Source organism: Chiloscyllium plagiosum, chromosome 6 (genome assembly GCF_004010195.1).
Source record: "Chiloscyllium plagiosum isolate BGI_BamShark_2017 chromosome 6, ASM401019v2, whole genome shotgun sequence".
Classification (NCBI taxonomy): Eukaryota; Metazoa; Chordata; class Chondrichthyes; order Orectolobiformes; family Hemiscylliidae; genus Chiloscyllium; species Chiloscyllium plagiosum.
The window spans coordinates 44,908,014-44,927,749 of NC_057715.1; the positions used below are offsets into that span (position 1 = coordinate 44,908,014).

At 39.9% G+C, this 19,736-nt stretch overlaps 1 protein-coding gene across 2 annotated transcripts in view; it reads left to right on the plus strand.

The window, feature by feature from the left end:
• The window catches only part of LOC122550548 (glypican-6-like), a 1,024,831-nt gene that overhangs the window by 938,076 nt on the left and 67,019 nt on the right, over positions 1 to 19,736 (plus strand). For both annotated transcript variants that reach the window (XM_043691449.1, XM_043691450.1), the window contains exon 5: positions 10,869 to 10,999. In XM_043691449.1, the coding sequence (XP_043547384.1) occupies positions 10,869 to 10,999 (131 nt within the window). The remainder of the gene's footprint in view (positions 1 to 10,868; positions 11,000 to 19,736) is intronic.

Genomic DNA, 19,736 nt, shown 5'->3' on the forward strand with positions numbered 1-19,736 from the left:
GCCAGGTAGGACCACTGTATTGGACACTGTCTTGCCAGGATATACCCAAGATATGGTGGATACTCCTCAAGTGGAAGGTGTTCAGTCTTCTCTCCTATCTGACATATGTAGTCCACATTTCACTGCCCGTACAGCAGTGTGCTTATGACGCAGGCATTGTAGACTGACATTTTTGACTTCAATGTCAACTTGGGATTTGTCCATACTCGAATCGTGAGGTGAGCAAGAGTTGAGGCTACTTTCCCAGTCCTCTTGTCCATCTCTGTGTCCAAGGACGCAGTGATGGTAGAGCCAAGGTAAGTAAACTGATGGACGACATTGAGTTCGTAGTTGTCGATGGTGATGTCTGGCAGTGCCTCTGCATCCTGTCCCAGGATGCTTGCCTTCTTCAGACTGATAGTCAGCCCAAAATCTTTGCAAGCATGAGAGAGGCAGTTTATCAGTAACTGGAGTTCCTGCTGGGTGTGTGTTGCAACAACAGCATCATCGGCAAACAGCATGTCCCTGATAAATGCCACACTTACTTTTGTCTTGGCTCTAAGGCAGGCCAGGTTGAACAGCCTGCCATCTGATCTAGTACATAGATAAATCCCCTCTCATTGTGGTGCCAAAGGAATGTTTCAGGAGCACAGCAAAAAAATCCCAAAGGGTGTGGGAGCAAGGACACAGCCTTGTACCACACAATATATTGGCTACAATATTCCAATCAACTCAAGAACAATCCAGAAACTAATCCATGTATCTTTAATTGTTTTTTATTTTTAATCTTGTGTATGTGTGTTGTGATGTTATTTCTTCTCACACTTAATAGCTAATTAATAATGGAAGCAACTGTTCCAAAAGTTACTTGGTGGCAACATTCAACTCTGTTGAGCAATTGGGTCGGGGTCTATTTCAAACATTTGCTAAGGACAGTTCAGGCATTGTTTCAGAAGATTAGCCACTATCATGACCAGCCTTTCTTGCAGTCACAGATACTTCTAAAGTGAGACAAGATTTATTACAAATTCAAGGAGCAAGAAAGTAAACACATTTAGGAACAGATCCAGCCAAAGCTGTCAGTGGAAGTGCCTGGCTTGTATTCCTCATTTCATCCCTTCAGCTTAACAAAGCAAAACATGACACAATGTCATTTAGCTTTAATAAAAATGTTCAAAATTATGAGGGATTTTGACAGAGTAACCAAGGAGAAACTTTTGAGTAAAAGAAAGGTCAGGAACCGAGAGGCAAACTTACGAATTTCTCTTGCAAATAATTATGATAATTTGGCTTTATGCAGTGCTGAAAGTATGGTGAAAGCTGACTTAATGGAAACTTACAAAAGGTAATTGCACATAACTTCAAAAAGAAAAATTTCAGGGCCATAAAGCTAAGGATTGGGACCAAATGGACAACACTTTCAAAGACCCAATAGGGGCACAATGGACAGTAGAGCCTCTTTGTATGTTTCTAATTGCAATTCCAGGATGTCATAGAATATTTATGTTTCTGTCAACTAACATAATGGATGGAAGTGTACTGTTCCCTACAATATGTAATGTTCAATTGCAGTTTAAGGTCTTGCCTTTGTTACACTTTTGGGTATAACATTGTTTGGTACTTCCTACCGTAGGTAATCTAAGCATCTTTTGCTGGATATGTTTGAATTACCTGATATTTTACTGTACACTGGTATTGTTTAGTTTCCCCTTTGTTACCTGATCTAAATACTTGTATGATTTTCAATCATTCCTTTACAGGGTATGAGAATAGACTTGGTGAGATAAAGATTCTATAGCAAGTGAAATATACTTAGCACGAATTACTTTTAGATTCTCTAGCTGAATCTGCACAATCTGTATTTTAATATGAAAATAATTAAACTGTGAAGCAACTCATAAACAGTCCTCTGGAAACCAACCTTCCAAACTATGACCTCGACCTCTACTTCTAGAAGGACAGGAGTAGCTGATGCATGGGAACAGCACCATCTGCAGGTTCCCCTCCAAACCTCACACGATGCTGACGTGAAAATCTGTCACCATTCCTTCATTGTCACTCGGTCAAAAATCTGGAACTCCTTCAGAACATCACTGTGGGTGTACCTGCACCACATGGACTGAGGAGATCCTGAAATATAACCCTGTCTTGTAAAATGCATGAACAGAAGACTACTCCATAATAATCACTCTTCATTCTCAATAATATGTAAAGTGCTATGTTATAAACAATAGCTTCTCAAGAATTTCAAAAGCACCATCACTGTTTGAAACGAAGTTTGGAATATCTTCTGAACATTTCTATTCAGTCTGGTTCTCAGATATATTACTAAAGTAACATTAATCATGAGCACACCTTTCTTTCATCATCTTAATTCCTGTCTCTGTTGACATCCACTGAACTCTAAATTTGCTTGCCATACCTTTTCACTTCATCAGAATGTTCCTTGATTGCATCTGAACTCATCTTCTTTACAGTTGGCTCATTGTCCCATTACACATTTTCCCTGCCACCAGTTGATGCTAATTTATCCGCATCAGATTCAGTTTTATCCCATTGATGTTAGCCTGTCCTAAAACTATTATTGCTACTCCATGTTGTTCCCTACCCTTTTCCCTATTTGACTAAAACTTATGATACAATTATCATTGGCCTCTAAATTTTCCCTCAAGACATTTGATCCACTTGGCCCATCTCAATCCCATATTAGACTAGAAACATACTGGATACTATGAATATTAAGATGGCATCTATCTCCTAAGATATTGATTTGCCCCATATCTGCAATAACCATCGCCTGGTGTGCTCAGAGCCGAAGACCTCATCCAAGGTCCTTGGGAGCAAGCAGTGAGCTGAAGTTACCAAGTATCAGCTCTGACATCAATGTCAATAATTCTCACCTAGCCTGATCAGTATTTGTAATAAGATAGAAAGCTAAATATTAATTAAGTTTGGCTGTAAGTAAGGCATTTAACAAGCAAAAATCTACCTTAAATGATAAAAGGGAAGGTTGGTGATGGGGTGATAGGCTCGAGAGATTACAAAATACATAATGTGTCAGATACGGATGATAATGGAACAAGTAAACAGACAAAACTCAGGTCCAGAGGAAATGTAAATAGATGTAACATCTGGAAAAATTGGTGAAGGTTATAATCTGAATTTGATAACTCAGTGTTGAGTCAGATAGTATGTATATTGTAATCACAAGATGAAATACAGTCCCTCAAGCTTCAATAGAGCACTGTAGAAGGCCAAAGACTGCAGGCACAGAGAGCAAGTGCAGCGGAGAATTAAACTCTCAGACAATTCGGATATTGGATTCAAATTATTGTTTGAGAACTGATTGTAGTTGCTTCAAAATACAGTTGGTCAGTCTGTGTTTGATCATCAAGCTAGAGGAGAGTACAATGTGAGCAGCAATATAGTATGCTTAATTGAATTGATTACTAATAAATCACTGCTTCACTTGGAAGTAGAGTATGTGGCCTTTATGTTGAGGAGACAGGTGAAATTGTTGGTTTTGCATCTGGTGCACTTAAATGGGACATTACCACAGGAAAGGTTGAGGATGTTGGTCTGATTGATGAGTATGCCAATGTGTTTCAGAAGGAATAGTTTCTTTAAAATTCTGAAAGAAAGGGGATGGTAGCTTGTTATATTTGCCTGTCAAAAATAACAGGGGTGATCCTTTGACTTTAGAGGCTGGTGGATTGACAACAGGTTCCTTATGGTCCTGGGATGAAGGGCAATAGGTGAGAGCCAAAGTTTGCGATATGAAATTATAATGGTCTAGTACTTTGTCAATGTAGTATTTGTTACAGTTCTTGCAAGGTATTTTGTAAATGGCATTAGTTTTGCTTGTTGCCTGTATAGGGTGTTTTAAGTTCATTAGCTGGTGTTTTGGTGTGTTGGTGGGTTTGTGGGCTACCATGATGCCAAGGGGTCTGAGTAGTCTGGCAGTCATTTCCGAGATCTCTTTGATGTAGGGGAGAGTTGGTACGGTTTCTGGACGTGTTTTGTCTGCTTGTTTGGATTTGTTGTTCAGAAATCGGTGGACTGTGTTCATTGTGCCTACGTTGATGCTGATAGCATCCCTGCCTTATCTTACCTTGCCATTGTGCGTTTTACCACCTCAGCCAAAGGTACCAGGCTGAAGGTACTGCTAGGCGAAAGTGAGTACTGCAGATGCTGGAGATTAGAGTCGAGATTACAGCAGTGCTGGAAAAGCACAGTAGGTCAGGCAGCACCCGAGGAGCAGGAAAATCGGCGTTTTGGACAAAAGCGCTTCATCAGGAATCTGCTATCTTGCCATGCTGTTTAATGCAAATACAAAGTGCGCAAGAATGTCATGGTTGTCAGCAGGACTTAGCCAAGTCAAGGTTGTTAGCCTTTTCTCCAGAAATGTTTTGCACTATTTCAAATGTACCCCAGTCCAAGATGCTTAAATTAGCTCTGGAAGGAAGCACCTACCCATGCTGTACCCAAAAGCCTAACAAAGATGAGTCCCTAAGCTCACTTAACCATTGCATATTGAAGGAAACAGTAAACTTCCACATATTATGAAGTATCTCATTGTATTTTAAGCATTGCTATTACTGTGTAGAATTGCAGTTAAAGGCATCCAATGTGCAAGGAAGCTCCACTGTCCATGATTCTTCTGTTGGCACTTTGAACATGTTGTCCATTTAGTTCCAATCCTCTGCTTTTTCTGTGGTCCTGCAAATATCTCCTTTTCAAGTTATATGCAATTACCTTTTCTAAGTTCCCATTAAGTCATCTTCCGCAACCCTGTCAGAAATAAAACTCAAGTCAAATCATCACAACTCTCTGAAAGAGAACTTTGTAAACTGTCTTTTTTAGGTTCCTGAACTTTCTGCTACTCTAAAGTTTCTCCATTCACTTGTTAAAATCTGTTGTCATTTTGAACACTTCTATTCAGCCTAAATTACTTTAATCTTATGTTTGTCTTGCTAACTTGAAAGGATGAAATGAGGAATAAAATCCAAACACTTATACAAACAGTTTTTTTAGCTGGATGTTTTCACAAATATCTCTAATCTGCCAAAAAAGGCAACCAATTATTGCAAGAGCCCATGGCTATTTCCCTCTCAAATACCAATAACAATTTTGATACTGTTAGAGGGGATTGCCCATCTGAGGATGGCAACAGCAGAAACTAGGGCAGTGGCACCACAAATGACTCTGTTGTACAGCAAGGACGGTCAAAGTGCAAGCAAGCAGTGGTAGTCAGGGACTGTATAGTCAGAGGCACACATAGGCTGTTCTCTGCCAGCAAATGAGAATACAGGATGGTCTGTTACCTTCCTGGTGCCAGGGTCAAGGATATCTCCGAGTGGGCACAGGATATTCTGAAAGGGGAGGGTGCACAGCCAGAGGTCATGGTTCACATTGGAAGCAACGACATAGGCAATATGGGTGATGAGATCCTACAAAGGAATTTTGGGAGTTAGGCAGAAAGATAAAAAGTGGGATGTCTAGGGCTGTAATCTCAAGATTCCTCCCTGTTCCATGTATTAATGAGGCCAGAAATAGGAAATTACTACAATTGAATATGTGCCTAATGAGTTGGTGTCAGAAGGAGGGATTCAGAGACTAGATCATTGGGATCTATTGGCAGGTGAGACCTGTACAAAAGGACATGTTGCACCTAATCTGGATGTGCACCAAGATCTTTTTGGTGAGGATTTCTCGTGCCACTTGGGAGGGTTTAAAATAGTTTTGTAGGAAGGTGACAACCAGAGTAGCAGGTCAGCATTTGAGGGGATGGTATGGGTTATTAGGTTGAACAAGCAGGGCCAGATTAATATAAAAGATGAGATTTTAAGAAGTGTATTGACTAAGAGAAGAGTGAGAAATAATGAAAAGATGCTGAAGGACATGATAGTGCATATAGCCAAAATTAGAGTTCTTTATACAAACACACAGAGTGTAAAGAACAAATTAAATGAGCTGCAGGCACAGATTTCAAATTGGAAATTATGATATTGTAGCCATTACAGAGAGATGGCTGCAGGATGGTCTTGACTTGGAATTAAACATAACAGGTTATAAGGTTTACAGGAAGGATAGAGAAACAGAAAACAAGGAGGAATCATTTATATGGTGAGGGAAGTTGTAATAAATGGTAAGCATCCAGTGGAGACCTTATGGGTAGAACTAAGGACTTACAAAGGAACTAAAACTGCAATAAGTGTCACATATAGTCCATCTGATAACAGCTTAGCAGTGCTAGATTATATAAACGCTGAAATTAGATAACTATGTAACAAAAGCAGGGTAGTAATAATGGGGTACTTTAATCTTTATAGACTGGGAGAGACAGATAAGCATTTGCCAGAAAGTTTGTGAATTCAAGGGATGTGCAGATTAGCCATGGGAAATGCAGAGTTACAGGGATAGGGTAGGAGTGTTCCTTACAGGTCAGAGTCAACTCAATGGGCTGAATGGCCTGCTTCCACATGCTATGATCATTTCCTATGTCAATATTTCTCGGTTTTGTCAAAGGGGCAAACAATATCCAGTCTATTAATAAGCAACGAGTGTGATTTAATTAGTGACCTAATTGTTTGTCAGCATTTTTCAAAAAGTGATCACAACATAACCAAATTTTCTATACTGTTGCAAGAGATAAGCAAATATTGAATACCTACGCCAGACTTTTGGATTTAAGCAAAGTAGACTTTAATCAAATGAGGCAGACTACCCACAGTTAACTGGGAAATTCTGCTAATAGGTGAAGCAACTCAGGAACAGTGGAGGATGTTCAAGGAAACATTGAGTACTATTTAGAAGTAGTTTGTACCCATAAGAAGGAAAAGCTCCACGTCACAAATAAAAACAACCATGGATATCTATGGAGGTAAGGATCAGCATAGAATTAAAAGAAAAGGCTTATAAAAATGCAAAGGACAGTACAGATCACACAGAATGGGACAAATACAAAGACCAACAAAGAGCCACAAAGTGGCTTATAAAGGCAGTTAAAAAGGATTATAAATGGAAACTTATAAAGGGTATAAAAGACAATAAGAGATTTAACAGTTATAAAAAGAGAAAGCAACTAGTTAAGAATACAATTGGTCCACTGAAGGCTGAGAGTGGAGATATTATTAGTGACCATGGGGAAATGACAGACATGCTGAACCATTATTTTGCTTCAGTGTTCAATGCAGAAAAAGAGGATAACGTGCCAGAAGTCCCAACAAAATTAACAGGGGATCAGGAATAGTGTCTAAATAATTTGCTTAAGTAAATTATCAACCAGGGGGAAATTAATGGAACTGAAGAGTGCCAAATCTACCGGACCAGATGGCTCCCATCAACGTGTGTTAAAGGAGGTAGTAGAGCAAATTGCTGATGCCCTAACCATAATACTTTGGAGTTTTATGGATTCAAGAGTTGTCCCTCTGGATTGGAAAATTATTCATTATGCTTTGTTCTTTCAGAAGAATGGCAGACAGAAACCAAGGAATTACAGATCAGTTAGCCCAACATCTGTGGTGGAAAATTTGTTAGAGTCTATAAAACAATGATAGGGTAACTGGTCATCTCAAAAAATATTCAGTTAATCAGGAAGAGTCAGCATGGATTCATAAACGGTCAAACATGTCTGACAAACCTGGTGAAATTTTTTGAAGCGATGACAAAGGTGGTGGACAGAAGTAAATCAGTGGATGCGGTTTATATGGACTTCCTGAAAGTTTTCGATAATGTCCCACATAAGGCTGTTAGTCCACATAGCTAAGGGCAAATTGCTGATATTGACAGGAAAATTGGTTGAGTGGCAGGAATCAGAGTTTAAATAATGGGTAAGTACTCACATTGGCAGGATATGACTAGTGATATCCCGCAGGGATCTGTGTTGGGGCCTCAATTGATCACAATTTTCATTAATTACTTGGATAATGGCATAAAATTTCGAATATCCAAATTTGCTGATGACACAAAATTTGGCAACATTTTAGACAATATTGATGACAGCATAAAATTAGAACAGAATATTATTGATAGATTAGGTGAATGGGCAAAACTGTAGTAGATGGCTTTTAATAAAAACGTGTGTGAAGCTATCCATTTCCGAATGAAAAAGAATAGATCAGGGTATTTTTAGAAGGCGCAAAGTTAAATATAGCAGATGTCCAATGAGATTTGGGTGCGGAAAATATTCAAGAGGGCTAATGGAATGCTGATCTTCATATTTAAATGGCTAGAGTACAAAGTTGCAGGCATTCTTTTGCAGTTATACAAAACCTTAATTAGACCCCACTTGGAATATTGTGAGAAGATCTGGGCTCCACATCTTAGGAAGGATATTTTGGCCTTGGAGGGAGTTCATCGCAGGTTTAGAAGGATGATATTGGACTTCAGGGGTTAGGTAATGAGGAGAGATTAGACAAATTAAGCCTTTATTCTTCAGGGTTTAGCAGGTAATCTAATCAAGATCTTCAGGATATTAATAAGGAAAGACAGAGGATGTGAAGATAAACTATTTCTGGTGTTTAAAACTGGTGGAAGATTCTCGAACAAGGGGACAGACTCTAATTCTTACATTCACATCATTCAGGAAAAATGTTAGAAAGTATTTTGAAATGCAAAAAGTAATAGAAGTTTGCAATTCTCTTCCTCAATGGCAGTCGATGCTAATTCAGTTGCTAAATTTAAGTTGGAGTTTGACAAATTTTTACTAAGCAAGAGTATCAAGGGATATGCACCCTAAGCAAGCATATGGAGTTAGGCCACAGATCAGCCATGATTTTATTGAATGGCAGAGTAGGCTTGCAGGCTGAATGGCCGACTCCTGTTCCTTTGTACCTGGTTTTCTACTACTTGAATTTGTAATGAGTTTTCAGTCTGAGTGTTACTGTTAAAGGAGGACATTCACTTTAGAAGAACTTATTTCTGCAATAAAAGCTGGTCATTGATTTTCTGACATTGGTCATAGAGTCATTGAGGTCAACAGCATGGAAAAAGCCCCTTCAGCCCATTGCATCCATGCTGGTCAAAACAACCATCTAACTATTCAAATCACATTTTCCAGCACTTGGCCCATAGCCTTATATGCCTTGGCATCACAGGTGCACATCTAAATGCTTCCTTAAATGTTATGAGAGTTTCTGCCTCTACCACACTTACAAACAGTGAGTTTCAGATTCCCAACACCCTCTCACGATGAAAGATCTTTTTCCTCATATGCCCTCTAAACCTCATGCCGTTACCTTAAATCCATGCCACCAGTCATCATTCCCTCCACTAAGAAGAAAAGTTTCTTCATGTTTACCCTGTCTATGTCCCTCAGTTTTGAACATCTCAATTATATCCCTGCTTAGCCCAAGCAACATCCTGGTAAATGTTTTCAGTAACCTCCTATAATATTGATTCCAGATCTGCACACAACACCCTTGTTGTGGCCTAACCAACATTTTATATCATTCCAGTATAACCTCTTATAAGAGCACAAGGAATAAGAACAGGAGTGGCCATTCAACCCCTTGAACCTGGAACAGTCCACTTTCTGCATTTTTCCTATGAAACTCAAAACTCGGTGTTGACATCCTTCCTCAGTTGGTAACAGTAACTTAGAAAGATAACAGTAAGAAGCATTGGTGGCAGAAACTCTAACCCAAGGTGTCTCAGAAGGTTCAATTGAACATGACCACAACACTTACCATGATGTCAAAGGGCAGATTTCACCATCTCTAACAATTTTTTGCTGGCTCTGTAATGCTGAATCCTGTCACATTTGCAGGTATGTTACACATTTGAGCATTGTTGAGCTGAATTTATATTAACTAGAATAACTTAATGTGATGGCCTGCAGATGATCCAATGGTAAGTGGACACAAAGTACTAAAATGTGATATTTGTATGAAATATGCATTAATTAGAAAAGTAAACGTATAATAATGTCTTAAAAACTAAACATAGGTCTTGATTGATTTTAATTTATGTGATTTACAGATAATTTCAGAATTTTTACAGGCGGAGTTATGTTTCAAAATCACAGGAATCAATTTGCAATGAAAGGATTTGTTAGTCTCAAATAAAAGAGAAAGAAGTATTTCCTACAGTATTTTTGGTTGAAAACGTGATGCTTTGTTACAGATTAAAACATTTTCTTTTTTTTAACTGAAATCCTCTGTCAATGGTAGAAAGACGTACAGATCACAAGCATTAGGTGTATGTTGTAGTCCTTATTGGACACTTTATCATATACAATTTTCATGATATAGGCAGTTGCATTATTCAATAAATATTTCTATTTGTATCATTTGACTTGCTGGGTATTTTTTCTAGCTCATAAATTATGCAATTGGTTAGAATTGTGCACTGTCTTTTGTGCAGTATTCCACATGATAGTTGACAGCCAGAAGAACTAAATCATTTGCTCGTGACAAACACAGATTTCTGATTGTAAATATGATCATGACACATACAGCAATTCTGTTTTCCCTCTAATCCTCATTTATATGCTGAAATGCACACAGAGGATTATTGCATTTTCTGCCTCCTGATTTTGGATAAAAATCAATGAGGTGCTATGTGAGACTTGAGTTCTTTTGCTGCTTATGTGCAAAGACATTTCTTACAAATTTGCAATTGGAGAGAATATATTATTGTATATTATTGAAAATGAAAAAGTTCCATTTTATTTACCTATTTTCCATGGAAATTAAACTCATGCAGTTTGACATGGCAATTGTATGCCATAATCACATACTGTTCAAATATTCCCATTTTGTCACATACTCTATATTCCAGCATAGCTATAAACTTCAACAGTCAGCATTTCTGTGCCTAACTTTTTATGAAATGCCAGCATGATTAATCTTCACCCTCCATGTGGCACTTGCATCTTGTTTTGACAGATGCTATGCTCTTGGTAGCGGAAAGGTTGGAAGGACCTTTCAACATTGAAGCAGTCCTGGATCCAATTGATTTGAAGATTTCCGATGCCATCATGAATATGCAAGATCACAGCTTGCAAGTGTCAGCTAAGGTAAGGACGCTGGAGTTGTTTTGTGGATTAATATTATGTGAAGATCATCTTTCTGTCACCTTTGCATTTACAAACAAGCTTCAGTAGAAGTCCAGTTTAAAAGTAGGCTAGAGCATCTCTTTTGACTCAATGTTCTGTAACCAAATGGTGGCAATGGTGGGTGGATTGTGGTGGGCAGAGGTACTGGTCGGCCCCTCCTTGTGAGATGCAGTGTCTTTGGCAGACCAGTTGTGTTGGACCCTGATGTCATGAGGTAATAGTGAGAGAGCAGCAGTAAGCAGGAAATGCAGAATTACATGTTTTATGAATTGCAGTGTGACAAGTCATAGCCGTTGATGGTGGTGAGAGAGATGGGAGAGGGAATCTGACGTACAACTGTTAGAGGCTTGGCAGAGATGCCTGGAAGGCATTTCTGAGTCTGAGAAGCCCCAAAGAGAGGGTAGTCACCCTTGTTGGCTAGGAGATGAAGTAATCTGGTTTACATGGTCATGGATGTTAGCAATAGGGGATCCACCAACTGCTCTGTACCCTGCTGATGAGCTCAGCTTTTAATAGCTTCCTGGTGATCCAGAGTGTTGGTCCCAGATGTCCTTAAACAGTTTATTGCTCAGAATTAAGGTTTTCCATGAATGGCTTATGAAGACTTTGCTGGTGGAATAAAGGATCAATGTTATTTGACCTTGATGCAGTTTGTGTGCTTGAACCTCCAGTCCAATCTTGGTGCCAGAGTGGCTTTTCAGAAGTCAAGCATCAAATCTTTCTGTAGGAAATAGCAAAGTATCTGACTGAGATAAAGCAAGTGGTTAAAATAATGTCTCAGAAAAGTGGGCTGGCATTGCGGCAGTTCTAATGAGGGCACAGGCTGCACAGATGAAGCTGAGTTTCTATTTTGCCCTACTTATCGCAAAATTACCTACCATGAACTCCTACCCACTTACAGATAGAAGATAAGACAATTTGGGGTGATGTTCAAAAATGTCCATTGACCTGACGGCCATGGTCTGAATCGAGGATTGTCAGCTGATCATGTCTTTACTAGAGGTGGCAGTCATATTGGGACATATGTTTGGGAAGGCTCACCGTGAAATACAGGGGAGAGGTATGGATGTCCAGAGAGGATCTTTTCAGGTACTGAAGAGATTTTTTTGGGCACAAGCAAGCCAAAGGAGAGGACCTGTTTTCCATATGCCTGGAGTGCTGGTAAAGTTGTTTGACTTCATCATCTTCCTGGACCTGTCAGTTAAATCAAACAGCTGAACATAGCCGTGCTGAAACAGTAAGATTTGGAAGCACCCAGATGGAATTGAGGAGATGTAGCAGTGACCTTTGACTCATGTAAACAAATTATCAGGACCACAGGGACAGACAGAAAACTAAAGCAGAAAGGAGTCCACCGTCAGGGAGGCACTTAGTAGGGGTGGAATGGAATGTAAATGTCAGGTTGAAGAGGCAGACAGAACAGATTACTGTACTGCAAGGGCAGATCCACTTCTTGCTGTCCTAACTTCATAGTAAGTTTTGTGGTTTAGCCTTCTGAGGGATACTCCAAAAACATATTGAAATGATAACAGTGTGCTCCTGTCAACATCACAGACATTAGGTATAGTGAGATTCCAGTGCTATCCTGTTACGCCTTCCTCACCAGATACAGCCTGAGCAAAGATAATGGAAATGCAGAGATCCTGAGCCGGAACATTGACCAAACAAGACAACCCAATTTTTCCAGTGGGAGGGAATTATGACTGATATTGCATACAGACCTGAAGCATGTGGCAACATTCACATCCCAATCCCCTATAGAATCCAGGGCAGGGAGCCTTCAAATAATTATCATTTTGCTTCTGAAGGAGATCCCAATCTGATCCAGAAGGATAGAGATATGCATAGTTTCACCGTTTCTATCCATCTCAGAAGTGGATCTCAGACAGCCCTGGTTAATTGTGAAGGACATCCGTCAACTTCACTTCTACTCAAAGACTAAACTTCCATTGCTATCTAATGACGGGGTTCCAACAGACAGCTGGAGCAGAACTGGGGAGAAAAGTGGCCTTCTTTGTTGGCTGATCCACAACAACAGGAGCAATTTAAGCAACTTATCCTTCCCTGGAGTCTCAAACGTCATGTGTTGAAAGCTGCTCACAAAAAGTAGCACACCAGCTATCAGGAAAAATGGTTCTGCCAACAAGATCACATTGTGACTGAGCAGGAAAAGCTTCCGCTCCATCAATGCCCAATTATATGTGATCACACAAATCTTATCTTGGTATGCACTGTGTTCCCAGGTCCCTATCATTGTGCCTTTGAGAATTTGAAGTACTATACCTTTTCAAGTCAACACCCAGATTCCAAGTTAGCTGCTGGGGGTAAGGCTCACCTCTTGAATACGTCTTTCCTGACAAATCTAGTACTTAGAAACAAATACAGAATGCCATTTCAACCAGAACCATTAACTAACACTCCCTGCAGATCATTGACATCCTGAAGGTGTGTTTCACTTCCCTTAACCAGCTGAGTGCTGACCTCTAGTGTATGTCAGTCAGGGTTGATTGTATGCTGCACAACATGACTATACAGGACCAAGATGCCTGGTGCAGGATGAAGGAACACTGTTCTTCTATGGAAGAGAAAGAAGAAGAAGTGGAAGAAAAATAAGATAAAGGTGGTATTGGTAAGTGCCCAAGTATTGAAGGGAGAGAGCAGGGCAGTTCCAAAGCTAATGGCAGTCCTCAGGTTAGCATGTATCTAAGGGCCCTGGCAAATTCAGCAATGCTGCACCCAAGCCACTCCCAGCCCCTGGGACAGGAAGGTCTATAACTCTTAAATTATCCAGCATATATGTTTGGAGAGTCCCATAATAAACCAAAAAGGCTGTCCATCACCCACAGTCTATCCCACAGCAGACCATAGTACCATAGTTAACAAACCCTTTTGTTGCCTTATCCTCTGCCCCACATCACCTATTCCAGTGGGATAACCTCGGTAATGCCCTGTTCAACTGCACTCCATATGTTAGTGTTGCTCAATGCTGCAACTGGCTACTTTATTTGAGAACTATGCACGCACGTACACAAGTGCACATACAAATATACACACATTCAGCTTATGTGTAAGATTGCATCTGCAGAGTTACAGGCCTGTCAATCAGATGTCACATAACATTCACCTTTCCAGAACTTGGTATATCACTTACTTCCTGTAATGCACTCACATACCTCTGACATCCATCACCTCCTCTATAAATGCCCTGGTGGATTATTTCTTCCAGACATCAAGAACAAAATATCTCTTCTTTTGGGCACTGCATCTGTTTAGAGCATCTGAAATTTGTGGTGCCTCCCTGGGACGACTACCCAGGCTAGTGCTGGCAGTCTGTAGTTCCATCGTATCTGTCAAAACCAAGCCCAGTCATGGATATTGTTAAACTTGTCAAGGGGACTTCCACTGGTTTTTGTTTTTCATTGATTCTTGCATGGAATATGGTCATCAATGACAAGGTCAGCTTTGTTGCCCATCCATAACTATTGTTAAAATGAATTTCTTCTCAGGTCACTGCAAAGGATATGAAACCACATTCCTGTATGTATGAAGACAAATGTGAGGAAGGATGACAGATTTTCAACTCTAAAGGATGTTAGTGACGCAGATTTTTTTTCACAACAATTGACAATAGTTGGCATGATTGCTAGCACTGAGACTTCCATTCCAAATGTATAATGTAAATTTACATTTCACAAGCAGCCATGCTGAGTTTCAAACCTACTCCTCCAGAGCATTTAGTCTAAGATTCTGGATTGCTAGTCACATTGCACTAATGACATTACCAATAAACCAGCATCACCCCAACTAAACTGGGGCTGCTCCTAACATCACTACCTGGACGTCAAATTTGGCCCAGGTCAGTTCAATTTTTTAATACTGCAAAGCAATGTTAAGTGACATACATTATGAAACATTGTTTTGCAACTAGGAAATGATAGAGGGATCAGGTTCCCAACCCCAGATTAAAAATTCAATGAAACCTGTGAAATTCTTAAAGGACCCAATGAGAAGTTGCTGGGCTGATGTCTTCTGTGTTTGGTCAGTTGAGAACTTGGAGGTCAGACTTTTAGGATTGAGGATCAAGTCTCAACCTGTGGAGCTGTTGATGCTCATTCAACTAGCGTTTCCAAGTCAAAAATTGACTAATATTTAATTAAGGAAACAAAGGTATATAGGGAAGGTGAGAGAAAGTGAAATTCAGACAGATATGATCCTGGTGAATGACAGAACAAGTTCAAAGGACTGATCAGCCTACTCCAGCTGCCATCTCTTTGTGTCTAACTTTAATCACTTTTAATGTAAGGTCATTGACACTGAGGGCAGCACAGTGGCTTGGTGGTTAACACTGCTGTCTCACAGTACCAGGAATCCAGGTTTGATTCCACGCTCAGGTGACTGTCTGTGTGGAGTTTGCACATCCTCCTTGCATCTGTGTGGGTTTCTCCAGGTGCTCTGGTTTCCTCCCACAGTCCAAAGACATGCAGTTTAGGTGGATTGGTCATGCTAAATTGTCTATAGTGTCCAGGGATGTGCAAGTTAGGTGGATTAGCCATGGAAAATGCAGATTACAGGGATGGATGGGTCTGGGTGGGATGCGCTTTAGAGGGTCAGTCTGGACTCAATATGATGAATGGCCTGCTTCTACACTGTAGGGATTCTATGCAAGTCTATGATTTAGTCCATTAATAAAGCACCATATACAGAGAGAATGTGCACGTTCACAATAGGAGGGACGACAAGTTAATGTTAAATCTGTCTTCAAACATTGGTTGCAACTCTCTCCAAGGGTATTTGCAATGCCCTACTAACAGATGGTCTGAGTTGAATATCTTTCTTCCTTTAGGAAAGAAAACATGACCAAGTGGCACAAACCAAGAAAAATAAACAGTGATGTTTTGAATATTTACTCCTTTCAATGCTCTCTGCATGCTTTAGTTCAAACTAAGTTGCATTAAAATACCTCCTTCAGTTCCCCTTGATTAAAGTCAACACAAATTCTGCAGGCCTTTCTGACAAAAAATTATGATATCATTTGTAGAATGCTTTATGAAATAATATTGGGAAGTGAGAATTTACAGGTGTCAAAGAGAAAAATGAAAATCATTGCATTTAGTCACTGATGGAAATTCTGAATCATATTAGTTATCTGTTTTTTCTGTTATCTTTCAGCATTATAACTTTAAGCAGATATAGTATGACAATGCAAATATAATGTCCAATCCCATTTATGTGTTCTTGGTGAAAGCTCAGTGAGAATCAGTTTCTTTTCATTGCTGACTATCTTTAGAACTGCAACAGCCAAACATATGTCAAAATCAGCATTGCAACTTGAGTGCAAATGAGTTACCTTCTCGAGATCAGTGAAGAACTGATCAAATGGAACATTTTACAGGAGGTTGAGGAATGCTTACAGTATGGCACAGGTTTTTTTAAAAATCAATCTGCTCAAACATGTTATGACACACCTCTGGAACAGGCAAGATTTGAGCCCAAGCCTCTTGACCCACAGGTAGAGACATGACCACTGCACCCTATTCTTCTGAGTGGTACAGATATCAACCTGTATTTAATCAACCTATTGATTCAATTTATTATCCATCTCTGGAGCAGGTGAGACTTGAACCTGTGCCTCCTGGCTCAAAGGTGTGCCAGGCTATACCACAAGAGGCCTCTGGCATGATGCAGGCAAATAAGAAAAACAGTTTTCACATGGATCTCAACCGTAACAGCAAATTAAAGTTCACCAACGCCTTGTAAATAGTTCAGTACATGAAACTCCTACTGCTGTTTTGTGCCTTGTTTCCTAGGTTAGTTCCTCATCTTTAATCATGGATGGATTATATTCCCTTTCTGGATTTATTTGCTCCAATTAAAAAGTTATGAAGTCTTCTTCAGAGCCATTTTATCTTGTTTATACCAAGAAATCTGCACTTAGAAGATCATTGACGAGATTGAATTATCACTTAAACATGCTTCTATTTACTGAAATTCTGCTCATTTCTCTGTTAAGCTAATGTCAAAGAAACGTCAATATTCATAGGGGTTGTTCTGCTCCTTGGAGTAGACATTTGCCTCTGGAGGCAGTGAAAAGCCTCATCAGTTTAGTGACTGGAGTTAACAAATGAATTTATCTGCGTTCCGAATAAGCTATAGTTAGCAAGCAGTGATTAACTGGGATAGCATTTACTCGGCATAATGCTGATCTGGGTTATTCCTTGTTTTAATCATTTCATCGGAAAGTGTTCCTTAGAGTAGTAGTTTAATTTAATGTATTAATAGAATGCACACACTAAACTACTGTTTAATTAATAGAGTCAGTTCTGCCAATGGCTATGAAGTCTGTTTCACTGGTTTCAATGAGCTGCAGAAATCGAAAACGAAAGCTGCATTTTTTATTGTTGAAGAGTTGGTTCCTGATTTTGGCGGCATTACTGTAACAAAGTTGAAAGTGGAAGATTAATTTTTCCACATAGATGAAAGGAGAAGCCAGAAAAAAAAACTGGATTAAGTTTCCTGTCATAGACTTCCTTCAGCTCAAAGTAGGTACTCAATAGCTGCACAGCCACTCATTTTTCCTGTACAGATATCTGCTACTTGGAGAGCTCAGGAGCAAAGGAGAAGAAAGATTACTTAATTACAAAGAACATGCTCCTCAGTATATATATTTACATAACTTCCATTAGCACAGCTTATTGTTGCTTTTGTCCAATATAAAATGAGGACAGAATATTCAACTCCTCTATTTTAAATGTATTGATTAAAATAATACAAAATACATGTAATCTCATCAGTTAACTTGCACCTACTTTAAATGTTGTGTTTTAATCAGAAGGATAAAATTGAGATGCCAAGTCGGCTTACTTTTTGGTGACAGCTCACTTGCAGATGTGAAAAAAAGTTTGGTGGGCTGACAGTAATGGTTGGTCAACTGACAATGTTTTGTTAGGTTAAAAGTGTTCAGCTTGCCCATTCATAGTACTCACCTTTAGAATCCCAAGAATGCTGCTCAAGGAACACTGCTGATGTTAAATTGGAGAAGTTGGGTTCTGTGTTCTTTGTGTTTTTAAAGGTGTATGATCTGTATACAGATACTGATACTTTTTATTTTGTTAAGTGTTTGGATTTTAAACTGCTAACAATGCATGTTGGTCGATATTTGTGAAAAAGTTTGGTAATTAACTAGGTCAGACCTTCCAGAGCCATGATTTTAATCCAGTCATCATTGGCAGTTCATCGCAGATGCAGCTGACTTCTTCCACTCTCAGAGGGAGTCTGTAGGTGGCTGTATGGACCAATGCAGCTTCCACAAGTTCTGTTTCACTTGAAGCAGAAGGTGGTTGCAGGAAAAGATGGCTGGGATATTTGTGTGGCTGTGCACTCTTTACACTGTTTTTGCCTGGCTTCTGCTTTATCCCGACAGCAAGTCTCGAGGTGCTTGATGCCTTCCCAGATGCTCTTCCTCAAATTTGGATGGTCTTGGGCCAATGATTCCCAGGTGTGCGTGGGAATGCTGCAGTTCACCAATAATGCCTTGAGAATATCACTGAAGCAATTCCTGTGTCCATGTGGGGCTTGCCTGCCATTTCAAAGCTGGTAGTAGAACATCTGCTTGGGGTCTCATGGTGGTTGTGTAGAAGATGTGCCAAGCCCATCATAGATAATCAAGGATGATCAATGCCTCATTGCTGGAGATGTTAGCCTAGTCAAGGATGCTAACGTTGATGCATTCTTTCTTCCCAGTGGATTTGCAGGATCTTGCCCAGGCAGTGTTGGTGGTACTGCTCCAGCGCTATGAGGTGTCTGCTGTAAACTAGTACGTGTTAGATGACTGCTTAGTGTTTAGCACTGCAGCCTCACAGTGCCAGGGACCCAGGTTCAATTCCATCCCAGATGACTGTCTGTGTGGAGTTTTCACATTCTTCACTGTCTGCATGTCTCCTCCCACACTCCAAGATTAGGTAGATTCCAGTCTCCTCCCATACTCCAAGGTTAGGTAGATTAGCCATGCTAAATTGTCATAGTGTCAAGGGATGCTATTTAGATTAGCTATGTGAAATGCAGGGCTACAGGAACAGGGTAATGCAGTGGATCTGGGAGGGATGCCCTTCAGAGGGTCACTGTGTACACGATGGGCTGAATGGCCTGGTTCCACAGTGATTCTATGAGTTTTAAAGAAAGTTTGTTTATGGAGTGGTGATAAATAAAGAAAGAGGAAGCATTGAAATTTAGTTTACTTTTATGTTTATAATGATTGACAGTTGATTTTTAGCTTAGAAAAATCCATAGACTGGAAAACTTTTGGGCAATTTGAAGATCAGATTTGCAAAAAATATTCATTCATGGGTGTCACTGGTTGCGCCAGCATTTATTGCTCATCTCTAATTGCCTAGAGGGTAGTTACGAGTAAACCACATTGTTGTGTGTCTGGACTCACATCTGGGCCAGATGTATAGATCTTCGAGAGAAAGTGAGGGCTGCAGATGCTGGAGATCAGAGCTGAAAATGTGTTGCTGGAAAAGCGCAGCAGGTCAGGCAGCATCCAAGGAACAGGAGAATCGACGTTTCGGGCATAAGCCCTTCTTCAGGAATGAGGAAAGTGTGTCCAGCAGGCTAAGATAAAAGGTAGGGAGGAGGGACTTGGGGGAGGGGCTTTGGAAATGCGATAGGTGGAGGGAGGTCAAGGTGAGGGTGATAGGCC